An 18,414-nucleotide genomic window follows, 5' to 3' on the forward strand; every position below is an offset into this window, starting at 1 on the left:
ACCACCAACATTTCTACAAACTTGCCACCCATGTCCCCGTCAGGTTACAGAGAGAGGAGGGGAATGAAAACGCGGGGCGCTGCCTGGCTTCCCGGCTGGAGCACGCCAGGGGCTCCGAACGCGCCCGGGGAACTCGCCGGCTCGCGCCGCAGCAGGGGGCTGTGCCCGGGGGCTGTTTTGTCCCGCCGGCCGGAGCGCGTTCCGCGGGGGCTGCAGCCGTAAGGCCAGTCTACAGGGACCTGCGGCAGCGAGCGCCGGAACTTTGGCCACGCCCCCTGCTCCTCTCCTGGCCCCGCCCCTCGCCCTGTTCTGCCTCCTCCCCCTCAGGCCCCGCCCCCTGATAGCCAGGGCCGGAAGCTGGAGCCCGGCTGTAGACAGTGAGGTGAGTGTGTTACCCCCGCCTCGCGCGGAGCTGGGCCGAGCCCCTCTGCGCCTCCCCCTCCCCCTCCCGCGCGGAGCTGGGCCGAGCCCCTCTGCGCCTCCCCCTCCCCTCACCCTCCCGCGCGGAGCTGGGCCGAGCCCCTCTGCGCCTCCCCCTCCCCCCACCCTCCCGCGCGGAGCTGGGCCGAGCCCCTCTGCGCCTCCCCCTCCCCTCCCCCTCCCGCGCGGAGCTGGGCCGAGCCCCTCTGCACCTCCCACTCCCCCCCTCCCGCGCGGAGCTGGGCCGAGCCCCTCTGCGCCTCCCCCTCCCCCCACCTTCCCGCGCGGAGCTGGGCCGAGCCCCTCTGCACCTCCAGGTAAGGGACACAGTACCACGCACACACCCCAATAATCTTGCAACCCCACCACAATTCCTTTTCGAGTTAGGACCCCTACAATTATAACGTGAAATTTCAGATTTAAATAGCTGAAATCATGACATTTACTGTTTTTTAAATCCTGTGACCATGAAATTGACCAAATGGCATGTGAATTTGGTAGGTCCCTAACAATAAGGTTTTGGCCCCTCCCACCCCCAGCAGATATGGAGAAGGGGGTAAAACCTCCTCCAAGAGAATCTCAGGATGGGTATGTGTGTACACATGCATAGAGGGTAACTTGTATTTGAACACAAAGAGTAACTGCAAGTGTTGTTTTAATGTTGTTAGTGAAAAAATGTCCTGTTTTTTCCAAAAGGTTTTCAGTAATCCGTTTAGTGTGTAACTCTCAATAGCGCTATCTGCGGAGGTTAGTAAACATTTCCTTTTACATGCTGGATCGCTCTCTCTCCGCTTTAATCATTCAAAATATTCACAGACAGAGCTGAGTCCTAAACAGTGGCCTGCACCACATGAAGCCGAGGGACAGGAACAAGAGGGGCCAATGGGGCTGGTGCTTCCGCCACTCCCCATTACAGCTGCCCAAGGTGGCTCACAGCCATGCTAGCCAATATGCCTTATCCCCCTTGTCCAAATAGGCAATGTCAAACCCTCTGACTGGATCCCTCTGCCAGGAGCACCAAGCTTGGGGTGCACTGCCAGGTGCTGATGAGCTTGGCACCCCTGCAGGGTGGAGACTGGTGACTGCAGACCCCTTGAATTGCTCCATCTAGGTTAAAACAGTCCCCAGCCCCACCCACGACCAGCACAGCTCTGCTTCTGGTGAGTGACGGGAAGTGCAGAGCAGAATATTGGGAAGTCTTTCCAGTGTGGTTGGACCCTGTCACTCTCTCCCTCCCTGCCTATGTGTATCTACTGCACTGGAGGCCTGGTTCTGACACCCTGTCTAGTATGTGCTTCACTGTTTGCCTGAGCCCTGCCTGCCCACCACGCAGGGAGGGAGGCTCAGGCCAACAGCAAAGGCTTTGGTGGGGCTTGGGCAAGCCCCACACAGTGTTCCATTTTCCCTTTGGAAAATATGGTCACCCAATCCTGGACTCTCCTGTTCTGTGTGGTCAAATCCCTCTGCACAGCTGCGAAGTCACAAGAGGCCACTCCATACTGAGGCTATGTGTTGGTGAGGTGCTGGGCCCATGGTGGCTGTGGCTTGCCTTGCTCCTTCCGCTCCCCCCCAGGGGCATCCAGGGCTGCGCTGAGATCGGCTGCTGAAACCTGGACTGGGATCAGGCCCTAAATGCTGGGCTCCATGACTACCTCAGGCCTGCTGGGCTCTGAATCCCTGCAGCGCAGGGGGTAGAACTGGCTAATGCCCAAGTTGCGGGGTGGGGGCGCTGATAATCTTGCTGCTGAGGTCGCTTCCACACACCCTCGCCCCGACCATGAGAGTGGCTCCAGCACCTCATGCTGCTCCCTGGGGGCCAGATTAGCAGTGCCACACCACTGCCCCCTGGTGAGCCGCCTTATGTCTGGAGTTCTGTACCCAGGCTGAGGAAGGCAGCACTGCCTGGTACCTGGGGAAGGGTCTGATGGGAGCCCTACACTAGTGCCTTAAGCCAGAAGGACCAGATTAATCTTTTGTGAGCACTACCCCTGCTTGGTGTTTTCCCACCACTTGCACCGGGTGGGAGGGGTGGAGAGGAGTGAGCAGCAAGTGGGGCCATGGGGAGGAGAGGCTGAGCGGGGCCAGTGCTGTGAAGCGTGGGTGGAGTCGGGAGTGGGACCACGGTCCAGGTGCTGAGGCCCCTTCTGAGTGTGGGACCAGCACTCTTGTAAACCTGGTACTGTAGGCCAGGGCTATACTGCAGCAGCACAGCCACAGCCCTGGGGCCATGCCGCAGTAGCTTAGACACCTCCCGTGTTAATGGGAGGGGTTCTCCTGTTGCTGTAGTTAATCCACCTCTTCCACGGGTGAGAGCTAGGTGCACAGAAGAACCGTGCTGTTGGCCCAGCCATATTTACACCAGCGGTTAGGCCGACCTAATTGTGTCACTAAAGGTGCAACATTTATCACAGCTGTGAGCAACGTAGCTAGGTCCATCCAATTTTTAAGCATGTGATCTGGCCCAAAGTTGGCAGAAACAAAAGTATAGATTATACAAAAATGTGATAGTTTAGCTTCACCCACCCACCCACCTACCAGGGCAGTAACCTGGTGGTCCCCAATGCTTGAGCAAAGAGACTTCTCAAGCTGTGGTACAAATGTAGAGTTTTGTTTTTCTTTGGTTGGTGCCTTATGAGGTGATTTTACATAGTTTTATTTATTAATAATGTTTTGCAAAGTAGTAGGTCTCAGAGTCCTCTACCTTAAATTTAAATTTAGTCCTATCATGCTAAATTGTGTGCAAACTGATAAAAAGTCATGTACCCTGCCCAAAAGAACAAGTGTGACCTTCAGTATTTGCTTTAAAGGCTTGTAAAATATTCCAGAAGAAATCATGACCAGGTGGGCCCGTACAAGTACCACTCATAGCAAAAAGCCTCTGGACGCTACACCATGGGAAGATATGAAAAATGGATCCACCAGCGGAACAGTGAGGAATAAACAGCAAAATTTTTCAAATACACTTTCTTTAAAGAATGATCAAGTGAAGAAGAAGAATAAAAAGAAAAAGGACTATTTGAATGAAGATGTTAATGGATTCATGGAATACTTAAAACAGAGCTCACAGGTTATACATAATGGAAAGGTGAGAGCAGCAGACAGCCATGAGGTGAGGGAAGAAGTAGCAACAGCCTTGAAGAAAGACAAGCGTCGGGAGGGAAGAAGATTGAAGAGACAAGAGATGAAGAAAAACACCATGGTAAGATCTCTGTCCTGTTCTGCCCTTTCTCGTCAAGTTTTTGTTCAGAAGTGTGTTCTATGATTAAGCTTAAAGTAATATAGGTAAAGATCACTCTTTTTTTCAACAAATTGCAAACATTTGTAGAAAAGTCTTAAAGCCTGCAGAATTTCAGTATAACTAATGTTAAGTGGCTCGCCTGTTTGGAATCTACAAAATGTACCAAACTTACTTTTTGAAGGAGGATGCACTCCTTCTGTAATTATCAGCTGTTGATCAGTGAATGCCCAATATGAAATTCCTACATACACCTTTGTACAATCTTATAGATGGGAGAACAATGCCTATAATATTGGAGCTTGATCATCTCATTGGTTGTGGGTGCGGGTCTGTGACAACTATTTTGTGGTTTGCTAGGCAAATTGGATTTAACCCCAGTATATTCTAGGAATTTTCCCCTTTAGGCTGACTGTCTAAGATTCATAAAGTGCTTATTAGACTGGAATTTTGTGGTCTTGCTTTTAGTGCCAGTTATTGAATCTTAGACCTTGAGATCATTGTGTGTCTTATTGGGCATTGATGTGACCTTATTTTAAAAACGTAAGGACCAAAACGTATCTTAATTCCAAAGTCTAAAACTAAACCTTGCAGGTGTTCTCTTACCCTAAGTATGTGTCTATGACACCGAGATTTCAGGTAACTTTAATTTTAATATGAAAAGTAGTTTAAAGAAAATAAAATTCTGTTGGAGGTAAATGCTGATTGTGTGGTATTAGCAGTAAGTGTATCCTTTTAAAATATTCCTGGCTGTAAAAATACACAGCAAAACATGTAATGAGTTTCCATAGTCAGTTTAGTAATCCACATTTTATTTTCGAAGGTATGTTTCCACTGTAGGAAGCCTGGCCATGGAATTGCTGACTGCCCAGCTGCCCTTGAAAGTCAGGATATGGGTACTGGAATCTGCTATCGATGTGGATCTACAGAGCATGAAATCACCAAGTGTAGAGCAAAAGTAGATCCAGCTCTTGGTATGTTTTTAACATCTACTTTTCTCTCCTAAAGGAAGAGCTTTGTAAGGGTTTTCTGATCACTGAGAGAGTTTCATTTTTAGTCGGAAAGTTTAACAGTTTTGAGGACATACATTACCTGTTAAAGTGGTTCCACGTTACTGCAACACTGTGATATTATCTGTAACTTTGGTGTGAAGGTTTAACATGCATCTTAATAGAAGAACAATTGGAATCTTACAGGGGAATTTCCGTATGCAAAATGTTTTATTTGTGGCGAGATGGGGCATCTGTCAAGGTCATGTCCAGATAATCCTAAAGGCCTGTATGCTGAAGGTGAGTATAATTATTGCTGTAAACCAAACATTTGTCTTCTTATAATGATGGTTAAATGTAGCACAGAACAAGGTGGCAGCTGCCAGGTACGAGAGAGCGTGGTGAACAGAGCTCCTTGTAAGAGGTGGACTATGTACTTTGTGTAGAAAAAGTATGTGGCAACTGAAGAGTGTCTAGTGCATATCTTCATTAGCTAGTGATTGCCTCAAGTAACAGTGTCAGCAGGGTGAGTAGAAGAGCATGGGAGCTAAATTTAATTTGAAATTGAAAAAGGGGGTGTTCTCAATGATTCTACAAGGGAAAAGACCCTTTGTATTTATGCACACAATGCATTGAAATATACACCTGGAGAAAGGGGGACACTCTAAACCTGTGGGGAGGAAGTGTATAGGCTCTCTTGACTAGAGAGACATTTTAAAAGCTAAATGAGCTGTTGTGTCCTCCCATTATATGTTGGATACATAGGTCTCTTCAGGTATTCCATGGCTGTTAGCCAAGCAAAAGTTATTACTGCACTAAAATTCTATGCTTTAAATACACCTCTACCCCGATATAACGCCACCTGATATAACATGAATTCGGATATAACGCGGTAAAGCAGCGCTCCGGGGGGGGGGGAGGAGGGGGTTGCACGCTCCAGCGGCTCAAATCAAGTTTGATATAACGCGGTTTCACTTACAATGCAGTAGGATTTTTTGGCTCCCGAGGACAGTGTTATATCGAGGTAGAGGTGTATGTGATGATGCTGCAAAAGAATAAGGAAATCAAAGTAAATGCAGACACCACCTTTAACTTGTGCGTTTGGATTGTAATTAATTTGGCCTTTGACATCACATGTAGATCTGAAACATGCAGTGCCTCGGCATTGCAGCATGCTCTTAGTGAAGCCTTTATTCTAGAAAAGGGACAACCTCAACTTAAATCACACTCCTGTCTGAAGTTGTTTAATGAAAGAAAGAGATTAAAATAGTCTTTTTTTAAATTTGATAATCCCTTTTTATATTTTTAACTTTCATTTTTAACTAGTTTGTGGATCTTTCACACAGTAACTTGGCAAAAATATAAATGTGACTGTAAAATCTCAGGTTAGTAAGAGGACTCAGTCAGATGTATTTAAAATTGCTTTTAACCTTTTTTGAATTGACTAGATCGCAAGTATATGTTGCCCCTTTAGTCCTCAGACATCCACATGCAACTTCAGAAGTAGTTGGTGCATGCTGGTATATTGGAACAGAATTTGTTCCTGAGAAAACAATGTGAGAATTTCAAATAGCTACCCCTCAATATTTCTAGGACAGTGGTCCTCAACGCGGTGCCCATCTTAATGCACCCGCGTCCTGGCCCCCGGGAGAGCATCTGCCGAAATGCCGCCGAATTTCAGCGGCATTTTGGCGGGGACGCCTCTCGATGACAATGCTTGTCGCTGACAAGTGACGTCATCGAGAGGCGTCGCCCCGGAATTTCGGTGGTGACTCCTCTCGCTGACGCCGCTTGCCGTCGACAAGGGACGTCATCGAGAGGCGTCGCTCCCGAATTTTGGTGGGTGCTCCACCGCCGCTGTGGTCCTTCGGCTGGCGCCCGCCAGCCAAAAAGGTTGGGGACCACCGTTCTAGGAGAATATAATTCAAATGACTCTTTGCAGTAACATTAATACTGGATTTGTATGTATCATTCAGCATCCATAGATATGAGTGCTTTACAAAGGAGAGTAAGTATAATTATTTTATAGAGGGGAAACTGAGGCCCAGAGGTCAAATTACTAGTCCATGCTCACAAAGTAGGTCTCCTATACACTGGAACACGTGCTCTCAAGTTAGCTTGAATTTTAGTCTATGAAAGGCCTCTGAGTTAGTCTCTAGAGGGAATTTTTATCTTTATTTATTCTATACCTTTGGAAAGATATTTTATTTATAGATATAGATCTATAATTTGTTTAATTTCTAAATTTTCTTGTTTCAAGTGAATATCAGTTTTTATAACATGTTGACAAGTGATTAAAATATGCATAATGCTAAAGCAAATATTTCCAGTTGTTAAGAAATACCTTTGGATGTTGCTTTCTTAATAGGAGGCTGCTGCAGGCTTTGTGGATCAGTGGAACACTTTAAAAAAAATTGTCCAGAAAACCAGAACTTAGGTGAGTTCCAAGGGAATATAGCTTGCATGTCAAAGTTTTAAAATATAACCACAAATTATTCTGTTGTAATAATGAGACCTATAAAGAGGGCTTGAAAAATACACTCACCTAGTAGCAAATATGAAACTGTTTGGGAGGAATGGGGAGTGTAGGTGGTTAAAGAAAACTGCAGAAATTGACAGCTTTTATTACAAATGGTTCTAGCCCTTAACACACATGAAAATAGTGTTCCAAATATAAAATGAATGTGAACCAATAGAATGCTGTCTTCCTGAGACAAAGTGCACCAATGCCTCTACTTTCTCCAGGGGCTGCCGGGTGAAACTGACAAAATGATCGTTTTCCTGTGGGTAGCAGTGAAACTGAAAAAGTCAGTTTCAGAGTGGGAAAGCTTTGAGTGGCAGTTGGGTACTGGAGCTATTTTGAGGAGGAGGATAAACCCAAAAATGGAGACTAGGGATCCTCCCTGCCCTACAGCAGGCAGGAAAGAGAGGGTCTGATGAAGGGAGAATAGTGGGTCCTATAGACTTCTCAGTAGGAAGAAAAGAGGAGATTTCTCTGGCTCCTCTAAGGGAGAGGCTTATAGTTCAGGCTGATATGAAAGATGGGGCCCCTGAGCAGGATCTAGGGGCCACAGCCTGGTATAAATCCAGTAGCTGCGGTTGGAGGAATGGACAGCTTGCTGTGGTGTTGCTCCTCGATTGCTGCTGGTAGTGGTCGGGGGAAGACACTTTACCAGTCTCTGGCTAACTGTTTTAGTTCTGTGCTAAAGGTTGTTGGTTGGCCCTTCTAAGCCCTCCAAATTCTGCCAAAGTTAGTGTTTGTTCAAATATCTGGAAAAAATGAGGTGAAAAATATCCTTACATTGTCTACCGGTAACTCTGAAAATTCATCATTAGGTTTTATTTTCATTTACTTTTCTTTCCCCCCTTACCGACCAGTGTTTCTTTATTATAAAATTGTCTGCATCTGGGAGATATGGTTTAATGATCATGCAGAGAATGGAGTCCAGGTATTCCTAATTTCTAATAGCTGTTAGGCTACTGCTTTGTTTTCTGAATATCTGTAATAGAGACTACAGGAAGGTGAAATCACAGGAGAGGGATTGTATGTTGTTATAGTGACTCAGTAATTTTGAGTTGCACACATCCATTATTTCCACTTCCCCCTCCAAAAGCCTCTAGTGCCATTGGCTCTAAGATGCTGTCAGATTTCAATCATCAAATCCAGTTTCCTTCTCCAGGATCTCACACATTCTTCATCCATCACTACTAAATAGATCTCTCTTGAGCATATAAATGTTATGTCAGTTATTCTCAGTATGCAGGGAGTACCTCTATGCTGGCATCAGGTGTACATGAATGGCTGAAGTGTTCTAGTTGTTGAAGCATATTTTTGCCAAATAGGATTTGTTGTGGTTTTTTAACTGGTGTATGATTGTCAAAGATTTGTAGTGTAGAAGGGGCACTAGTGGTACTTGTGGTAATTTGTTCTTTAAATTTTTCCAAAGGTTAGCAGGCAGTACAGATTTTTGTTAGATGTAGTTTAAACAAAAGCCACTTCTGGTAATGTAGAACAAAAGAGATGTTTCTTTTATGTTGGGGAGATCTGAAATGTTTGATTCCAAGGCTCAAACCAAACCCATGTCACATAGCAGACCTCCGTTGAGTGGAGTTAATTTTTCAAGAATCTGATTCCAACCCACTGAAAACTAAAACATTGAAACTGCCCAGTTCTCAATTAAAGAATGGCCCAACCTGGAATGGGTTGAGGCAGTCCTAGCTTTCACAAAAAAGAATTACACAGAAGTAAACAGGATATGGAGGTACAGGTAAGGCCTTGTCTACAGTATAAAGTTTTGTCCGTAAAAGCTGCCTTTTGCCAACCAAATAGGGGAGGTGTACACAGTACAAAGCTACTTTTGGTGGCAAAACAAAACCACCTCAATGAGAGGAATAAAGCCTTTTGTGGCAAAGTTAAAGTGACAAAGCATCAATGTAGACTGCTGTTTGTTTTGACTACAGAACTGGCTTCCACCAGTATCCCACAATGCCTTCTGTGACCGCTCTGCTCACTGTTTTGACCTCTGCTGCCCTGCAGGCATGCGTCTCTCCTCTTTCAAAGCTCGGGGAAGTATTGGACAGCTGAGCCTGCTGCTCCCTTTGGGGAACAAAGAGCAAATCATTAAGGTGGAATGCTCCTGTTCTGCCCTGCTCTAGGCAGACTGCTGCTGCAGGGAGGGGTGTGTGTTCAGGGCGGGACTGCTGTGCTGCTTTGACATTCTTCAGCAGGCTCAGGGTGCTGCTCCCGGCAGCTGAGGAGGCTGTGGGAGAACTTGGGGGGGAAATCACAGAACCATGGGCAGGCAGGCAAGCAGAGCGGACTGCTTCGGGAGAGACTGCTGTGCTGAGCAGAGCTGAGGGCTGATGTGGGGAGGGTGTCGTGCCCCCCCACACACACACGCTGCCTCGGATAGGTCAGTAGCCTGCTTTCTCCCGTGCTCCAGACACACCACTCTCCTCTCCTTCCCCCCACACACTTCAGTTGAAAAAGCAGCTAACAATCTACTAAGATGCTCCTGGAATGGTGGGATTAAGAAATCTGCATCATGTGATGCTGTACCTGCCCATGAGGCATTGCAAACCCTTCCTAAAGCACCCTGCTGCCAGTTGCACAGTGGGATACTACCACAGTGCACTGCTCTCTGTGTCGATGCAAGAGCTGCTAGTGTGGATGCACTCTGCCGACACAAGGAGCTAGTGTGGACATGCAACAATGGTTTTAAGTAGCGCACTTTAATTAAAGCGGCATAACTTTTACCGAGAAAACTTTGTAGTGTAAACAAGGCCTAAGTGTGAGATCTTCTAGGGCAAACAGAATCTAGTGAGTGCTACTGAAAGCTTGCCTGCCTGGAACCCCACTGTGAGAGATACACATGACTTAGGAGTGCAGTTCGAAACTTCTGAATAGCTGTGTATATTGGGACTGTCTATACCCCATGTCCATGCCCTTGTGTGCTTCTCTACCCCACATCAGGGTCTGTTAGATTGCAGTTGTGATTGCTATGCTGTTCCTTTTGATCACCATAAGTAGTGAATAGAGGAACTCCTTGATACATTTCAGGTCATTGTTTTTTCTTTGATTTGTTTGTGGGATGGTCAGATAGTGTTAGGATTTTTAGTCCCAATAGATATTTAGTTTCAAGGCTGAGCAATTCCCACACTCTTGTGGACCTTATTTAAGGTGGCCAAAGCCAAGTCTACCCACTTCAAGTAGTGCTCCTCTTGTAGTGGCATTGGGTCAGTCACCAACAAGCCTACTCAGTGATGATGCAGGAGGATGAGATTCCTAGTTACTGTTCTAGCCCAGACCATTTTAGAGGGGGTTGTGAGTGTGTCCTATGGCCCAATGGAATACGGGAGTCTCCTAGATACCATGCCTATCAGGGTGTCATGGTATTGGTGTCTGGACAGTCTTTGACACTGCTGGTGTTGATGCCTTGACAGTGAGCGCCACTACATTGCCCATACTGATATCAGATGCTTGTGGGTTGATGGGCTCTGGCTCTGGAGCCCTGATGTCAGACTCCTGCTGTCCAGTGCCTCAGTGGCAAGTTCTTCTTTTATGTAGTTGTTCTGCACTATGACTCTTCAGGAGGGAGTCCTGAGGATGTAGGAAGGGTACATATGCGGCCCTGATGGCTGGGTACTGTTCAGTTATTCTGACCAAAGTGGTCGTATCCCCTACAACATGGACTCATACGGGCAATAGTCTTGGGTTACTTCATTTAAGTAACCATTTTTTATATACCATGAAAGAACACAAACTTTCTGTCAGGCTGGCACACAAGTGGAAATTGGAGCAGTTTCAGTAGGAGAGAAGGAATTTTGTAGTGAATAAACAGTGGTGCTCTGTGAACCCTTGTGAATGAAAGACTATTACTGTATCAGTGGCAACCTTTAGTTAATGAATTTGGTTTTCATTTAGCAGTATTGGTATTCATGTATGTCAGAAGGCAGGAGAGCAACACTAAACAGTGTGCTTACTCCATGCAATTCCTATACTGCAGGAGATATGACAAATATGAGAGTCAAAGATTTAGTGATCAGATGCCTACTCTTTGAAATATATAGCTTCTGTGAGATACATAACGGCAACTGACAAATGCCATTTTGAATGGAGAAGTACACTGCATATCCCAATCTAGAAAAATATGGATCTCTCTCTCAGGAGACTAAATTATATATATGAAGCTGAACTGGAATTCTCCATAGTTGGAAAACACATCCATAATGAAGATTGACAGTTAGATGCTGTGTAATTTCACAGGAGACCTGTTAGAGCTAACACTGATATTTAAAAACAAGCACTGCTGCTTACAAAGCTGTTAGAATTCCCTGAATCTATAATGATATGCTGTGGATAAGAATGAAAAGAGAAAATTTTGTAATCAGTTTGCATCATGCAAAGTACTCTTTGTGAGTGGGATAAATTAAGATAACTGATACTCCCAAAACTCAGGGTTACAGTCAGTTACTAAAACACACACCATTCCCCCTAGTGACTCTTATTCAGATGCAGTTAGGGTATGCCAAGCTGTTTGTTACTTGTTTTAGACTGTGGAACTGCCACATATGCATTGAAATTAGTATAGGGTACTGATAACTAACTGGTCCATGTAATATTTTCAGCATATTCTGACTAGCTGGCCTCCAAAAATTGAACTGCTGTACAGAAGAGAAATATAGCATGCCAGTGTGCTAAGTTTTTAGGAGGGGTATGTTAACTGGTATTGAATGGAGTAAAGTGTGGAAAGATGTTCTCATAATTAAAGAGAGTCAAGAGATCAGCTGTGCCACAAACTTCTTGCATGACCATTGGCAGATTATTTCTGCCTTAATATTCCAATCTATACAATTGGGATGGTATTTACCTACCCTCTAGGAGTGCCAAGGCTTGCTTAATGTTGGTTAATTACAATGAGGCCTTTGTGGAAGGTGTTGGAGGGGAAACAAAGTATTACAGTTAACCCACTTTGGTGATGATAGGAGAGGGCCTAATTTGAAAATCTTGGTGATTCCCCTGCTGAGAAAATATACCTTTATATAGTGTGTTCCATGTTTTGGGTTTTTTTTTAAAGTTACAGTATTTACTGAACTCTAATGATGCTTTGAGAGAGAGCTGAGTTTGCAGAATAAAGGTTAAACAACTTGCCTAAGGTCATGGAGAGAGTTTGTCAGAGCTAGAATTAAAATGCAAGACATCCTGATTGAGAGAATGTGGCCCAGTGGTTTAGCCACACAACCAGTCAAAGTGAAAATCTTGGCTATAACAAATAGAGATTTACATAACCTTTTTTGCCTCTCTTGCTCCACAGATCAAGCAGTAACAGTTGGTCGATGGTCCTATGGAATGAGTGCAGATTACGAAGAAATTCTAGAGAGCCCTAAACTACAAAAACCAAAAGTAAAAGTACCAAAAGTTGTTAATTTTTGATAACTGCTCTCAGACTACATTAAACATCATTTGTCTTTTGAGTGGTCATTGACTTATACAACTGCAAGATAAAGCTGGGTTCCTCAGACCAAATTCAGCCCTAGCATAGTGGGCATAACTCCACTGATACCTACTTGCATTGATTCTGGCTTCAGTAAACTAGCTGGATTGCAATTGCTGCATGACTTCTTGTGTCTACAAACCCCCTCCCCTGCCAATCTTAAATGGTGATCACTTAAAAACCTAAACAATGCTTAAATGAAGGTGTGCTGAGGAGAGAAGTAATAGAGCAAACAAATTTTTTTTTTAAATGCTAGTACATAGCTGTCATAGTTCAGGGCTAACTGCACCACTGGACCCTCTCCAGTCTCTCTAAATGTGCTCATTAAATCTCAGACTTCATGCTTTCAACTCTCTCAGGGTGGAATCACACGATTCTCCCACTCTTAGATCAGGGATCTGGGCTGCAGTACTCCGTGTACCAGCCATTCTCACCCCTACAGGTATAGATGTGTTCAGCACAGCCTCCTTAAAAGGAAGTATTGTTTATGAACAAATTCCTTCAGCGAAAAAAAAAGAAAAAAAAAAAGGCAAACACATACGAAACCTCAATTATGCGGCTTCACTTACTGTCCCCAATAACACCTGGATAGTCAGTTATACTCTACTGCAAAACTTCTAGAAGCCACCCCAGATTTATTAATGCTTTACACAATGGTGGGTCCAGAGCCACAAAATGTAGCTGAATGGGAAATTTGGCTTTTCAGGGTGTACTATCGGTGCCAAGACCGATTTGATGCATTCAGTGTTAAATCTGAATTGCTAAAGCATTTACAGACAAAGTACTTCTGTGCACCTTAAGAAGGTGCTTAAGTGTGCCTTAAAGGGTGCTCAAGGATCCCTGTCTCATCACAGTCTTCAAGTCAGAACTCTAATTATGAGACACTGTACTAAACTTTTAAAGTAGCTTTGTCATAGTTAATCTTTAAAGGATAATTATGTAGTGATCAAGATGTTCATTTAACTTCCTATTTTAACTTGTCCTTTTATGAATGTGTTATGACCCTTCTTAAGGTGATCTTCATGTGCTTTGAAAGTGGCATGGCATAGCAAACTCTTTTGGGCCAAGTCATGGCTTGTTGCTGCCTTGGAATGTACGGTTTCTTGTGGTAAATCAGAATACACGAACTTATTGTTTAAATGCTTCCTTATTTATACATTTTCTTAAAATCGACTTATTTTTTATAAAAAATATTAAGTTTGAATTTTCTATCATGGTAGTTGCATTTTTCCTAATGATTTCCCTGGTCCTTGTCTTATTCTTCCACAGAATAGCTTTCCTTTTAATGCATCTTTGGACTATGCCTATCTGGACTTTAGGAAATAAATGCTTATACATCTGGCTCATCAGCCTCCATAAAGTACATAAATATGGTTTACAAAAGCCAAAGAAAACCAAACAAACCCAAAATGGAAGTAAATACCAGTAACCACCTGACTGTCTGATACCTTATAGCAGTTAACTATAGAAACAGCAGGGAGGGAAAGCACAGAATAAATACTAGGTTGAATCTTTTAAAGGTAAAAACAGCTTTGACCGAGATTTCAGCAGGTATATTGGTATTTGGTTTACAGTACTGATGCTGGAGTGGCAACTGTGAGAGAGCATTACAAATGAACTGGAAGTAGATGGTGTATAGCAGAACTCTATGCATCCCCTATGCAAGGAGCAGCTGAAACAGCCTGAGGATTGCCCAGATTTGTGCCCCCTGTTGCCATAGTCCCCAGGAGTGGGGAAGGGACCTGGCACAGCACTGCTCTGGCTATATCTACTCACATTCCCAACATGTCCCTCCAGGCCCATTCCTTCTCCAGTGATATCTAGTGATGGGCATCATAGAGCTGAGTTGGCACCTTACAGGGAGCTGTGCTGGGAGAATTCACCAGAGTGGGGCCATGCAAACACTTTGTAGAAGCACCTCTGGTGTAACGTGGCGGTAGCACAAAACTACATTCTCTCTCCCTTCCCCTCCTCACTAGTAATTGAGCACGTTAACTATATTATACACTAGGCAAATGCAAAATTAGAAGAAGTAACCAATGTTAGTTTTCAATCAGTGCTTCAGTGTGCTGGGAGCACTCCAGTGTGGCTGTTTAACGTAAGAAAGTGGATAGTGTAACCCTAACCTACAGGAAGCACTACTGGATGTTTACAGATCTATTTCACTTCTGGTGCAAGTTGAAACAATTCCTCATGGTCTGTAGAGTTACACCTGCTTATGGCAGTAGTGACTGGTGTGTGAAGTCACTAAATGCTGAGGCAGTTATGGAGCAATCTGGCACTATCAATGGGAAACATCTATGCAAGAACTAAAGAACCCCTAGAAACACTAGATTTTGCAGGTTCTCTGCCTGAGATTCAGGGTACCTATACTGGACTGGGAGCTGTAAGTTGCTGAGCCTTTTTGGCTTTTGTATAGTCAGTGCAAAGGGTTCCTGGGACACTGCTTCGACTCAACGCTTAGAGCCAAATTTTGGTATTAAAGAAGTTCTTATTGTGGTTCACCTGGGATTTTTTTGGGGAGGCAAGGGGTTGGTCCCTTCCTTTTCCCTGCAAGTTTTCTCCCAGTTCTGTGTGATTTCCCAACCATGTTTTTGCTACCCACAGGTTATTTATAGACAACTAGCCACAGCTAGGTGCTATAGTGTCTTGCACTCAGGTAGACTCCTTACATCCTCTGTCACTCTGCAAGGGGGTGCAAATTACTGTAACAGCTGTGTGTGTATGATGGGGGGGGGAGAGGGGGAGGGATAAAACCACCCAAATGACTGATGATGAGCCTAAGGGTAACATTTCTGAGGGCTTCTCAGTTTGATTTTTCAAAAGTCACTAGGGCCCATATTCTCAAGGCTAGTTAGTTAGGTGCATAAATACTTTTGAGGAGCTGGGCCTAGGTGACTTTGGAAAATGTGACTCTCATATGTCGGTGGAGTGGCTATAAAGAGGCCTAAAGGAGTCTACTTGACTAAAGCAATCTGAATTAGTATTAGGAGACCAGATCCTAGCTCCTGTTCCATAGTGCAAAATGGGGTGGAAACTGGTTGCATGTCTGAAGATGGGGATTTTCCCAGCAGGGAGAAGATCCCATCAGGCCCAGAGCTGATGTAGCTGGCACCTATGCCAGATTCTCCTACAGCTGTCAACATAGGGGGGGGGTGGGGGGTGGCTCAAGTACTGTGTGTTCTGGCTGTCCCAAGCTGCTGGACAGCTCCTTAGGAGACCAGCCAGCCAGCCAGCCCATATGAGACAGCCCCATGGCTGCTCTAAACTGCTCAGGGCATAAAGCTGGGATGAAGATCAGGGAGCAGTAACCAGCTCCCTTGTATTCCCCCTGCCCTCCCATCTCTGCTACCTGCAACAGAGGAGCTGGGGACAGAGGTACCGTAACACTACCAGTAACTATCCCCTGTTTTCTGAGGGCTTGATCTAGCTCTAGTTGAAATCAATGGAAGTCTTTCCATTGACTTCAGTGGGTGCTGGATAGGGTATTAACGACTCAGAAGGTCTGAATGCACCAAAGCATCAGCCTCTAATGCAGGGGGCGGGCAAACTTATTGGCCTGAGGGCTGCATCAGGTTTCTGAAATTGTATGGCGGGCTGGTTAGTGGAGGCTGTGCCTCCCCAAACAGCCAGGCGTGGCCCAGCCCCACCCCCTATCCGACCCCACCCTGCTTCTTGCCCCCTGATGGCCCCTGGGGGATTCCTGCCCCATCCAACAACCCTGGTTCTCTGATGGCTTATCCGGAACCCCCTACCCCACCCCCATTCCCTGTCCCCTGACAACCCCCAGAACCCCTGGCCCTGACTGCCCGCTGCTGACCCATCCAACCCCCCCCTTCCTGACTGCCCCCCCCAGGACCCCTACCCCCATTCAACCACCCTGTTCCCTGCCCTCTGACCACCCTGACCCCCATCCACACCCTCTGACCACCACCACTCTGAACTCCCCTGCTGTCTATCCAACTCCCCCCCCCCGCCCCCTTACCGTGGTGCCTAGAGCGCTGGTGGCGCTACAGCCGTGCTGCCCAGAGCACCAGGACAGGCAGCTGTGCCACCCGGCTGGAGCCAGCCATGCCATCATGCAGCACAGAGCACCAGGTCAGGCCGGGCTTTGCCCCAGGAGCTCACAGCCCCACCGCCCAGAGCATTGTGCGGGCGGCGCAGTGATCTGAGGCTGCGGAGAAGGGGGAACAGCGGGGGAGGGGCCAGGGGCTAGTCTCCCGTGCCAGGAGCTCAGGGGCCAGGCAGGAGGATCCTACGGGCTGGATGTGGCCCATAGGCTGTAGTTTGCCCACCTCGGCTCTAATGCAATCCTGAGGTGCACCAACATAATTCCTGAACTTTTATTCTTTAAATCCATCCAAAGGTATTAATTCAGACTAAGGACTAACTGCCAGCAGTATTCCATTTATTTAATCTCAAAGCAGTTTAGAACAAAAAGCCTCTGAAACCATCATTCCTTTAAGTCTATAATTTAACATGGCCAAAATAGTTTATTATTTATTGCTCTATATTTTTTCAAAGCTATCATAATATTAATACCCAGTGCTTCCCTGGCACTTTTCATCCGTAGACCTCACAGCACTTTACAAAGGATGTAAGCTTCATTACTATTGCTATAGACCAGAGCAGATTTTTAGAACTGAGTTAGAAGTGTCATAGAGTCATGGGGTTGAAAGGGGCCACAGGAGGTCATCTAGTCCAACCCCCTGCTCAAAGCAGGACCAATCCCCAGATTTTTACCCCAGTTCCCCAAATGGCCCCCTCAAAGATTGAACTCACAACCCTGAGTTTAGCAGGCTAATGCTCAAACCACTGAGTTATTCCTTTCCCCAAAGGCCCTTCCAAAATGGTGTTTGTAATAGAAATTATGTCCTCATTTATGCCTGGGCAACTCCACCAAATTCAAGTGAGCACTATAAATAAGAACTTGCCTCCATTATATTTAAAATTGATTCATATTTTTAAAAAATTCCTAAATCAGTGGGAGTTGTGAGTGCTCAGATTCTCTCAGGATCAGGGCTGAAATGAGGTGTGTGGCTTAAAGTAAATATTTCAGTCTGGTAGATCAGGGGTTCTCAACCTTTTTCTTTCTGAGCCCCGGCCCCCGCAACGTGCTATAAAAACTCCACAGCCCACCTGTGCCACAACTGGTTTTCTGCACATAAAAGCCAGGGCCGGTGTTAGGTGGTAGCAAGCAGGGCAGTTGCCTGGGGCCCTGCAAAGTTGAGTTGCTCGGGCTTTGGCTTCAGCCTCGGATGGCGGGGCCCCACTCGTCAGCCCTGTATGGTGGGGCTTTGGCTTTCTTCCCTGGGCCCCAGTGAGTTTAATGTTGGCCCCTGCTTGGCGGCCCTCCACTAAAATTTGCTGGCGGCCCCAGATTCCTGGTTGAGAACTACTGTAGTAGATGATATAGATATTGAGAATCCTCATGTTTGCATGCAGCACTTAAAATTTTTTGATAATCTTTAGAGCTCCCCTGATACTTTACTTAAAACAAAATACTGTAAATCTTGCTACTGTCCATCTCCAAGAACGTGATGCATGCAGAAGCGGTGTCCTCAATGGATTTTGATGAGCCAGTGAGATTTGCAGCAAGGTAAGGCAGAACACCAGAGGTAACTTGGTTAAAGTAAGACACCTGGGTAACAAATTAAAAATGAAAAACTCAAAACTTGGGGAACGTGAAGGTCATTTTCTCAGAATCTCTATCAGTATCAGTCCCTGAGAGGATTTTAATACAAAAAATAAAAGCATTGTGAAGGCAATATTAACT

The 18,414-nt window shown here is 45.5% G+C and overlaps 2 protein-coding genes across 4 annotated transcripts in view; one reads left to right on the plus strand and one right to left on the minus strand.

The window, feature by feature from the left end:
- The first annotated feature begins 284 nt into the window (after positions 1-284).
- ZCCHC9 (zinc finger CCHC-type containing 9) lies at positions 285-13,847 on the plus strand. 3 transcript variants are annotated; one of them, XM_045022027.1, is made up of 7 exons: positions 285-382; positions 1,117-1,167; positions 3,228-3,619; positions 4,479-4,629; positions 4,852-4,944; positions 7,013-7,081; positions 12,459-13,847. In XM_045022027.1, exons 3-7 carry the CDS (start codon positions 3,254-3,256, stop codon positions 12,575-12,577), a joined length of 798 nt encoding a protein of 265 aa, XP_044877962.1. In that variant the 5' UTR covers positions 285-382; positions 1,117-1,167; positions 3,228-3,253; the 3' UTR covers positions 12,578-13,847. The 3 variants fall into 3 exon arrangements, with proteins under 3 accessions (XP_044877962.1, XP_044877963.1, XP_044877964.1); XM_045022028.1 differs by lacking the exon at positions 1,117-1,167 and having other exon boundaries at positions 322-382; XM_045022029.1 differs by lacking the exons at positions 285-382; positions 1,117-1,167 and adding an exon at positions 644-737.
- Positions 13,848-17,036: 3,189 nt separating this feature from the next.
- Positions 17,037-18,414, minus strand: part of ACOT12 (acyl-CoA thioesterase 12) — a 42,248-nt gene continuing 40,870 nt past the window's right edge. The window contains exon 15 of the mRNA XM_045022400.1: positions 17,037-18,279. Within this exon, the coding sequence (XP_044878335.1) occupies positions 18,130-18,279 (150 nt within the window). The 3' untranslated portion in view covers positions 17,037-18,129. The remainder of the gene's footprint in view (positions 18,280-18,414) is intronic.

This window comes from Mauremys mutica, chromosome 6, assembly GCF_020497125.1.
Source record: "Mauremys mutica isolate MM-2020 ecotype Southern chromosome 6, ASM2049712v1, whole genome shotgun sequence".
Classification (NCBI taxonomy): domain Eukaryota; kingdom Metazoa; phylum Chordata; order Testudines; family Geoemydidae; genus Mauremys; species Mauremys mutica.

Excerpts from the sequence above, each read along its gene's own strand:
- ZCCHC9 (XM_045022027.1), top strand. The coding sequence starts at position 3,254 with ATGACCAGGTGGGCCCGTACAAGTACCACTCATAGCAAAAAGCCTCTG. Across the intron at positions 4,630-4,851 it reads AAAAGTAGATCCAGCTCTTG|GGGAATTTCCGTATGCAAAA; the intron begins GTATGTTTTTAA and ends GGAATCTTACAG. Across the intron at positions 4,945-7,012 it reads TAAAGGCCTGTATGCTGAAG|GAGGCTGCTGCAGGCTTTGT; the intron begins GTGAGTATAATT and ends CTTTCTTAATAG.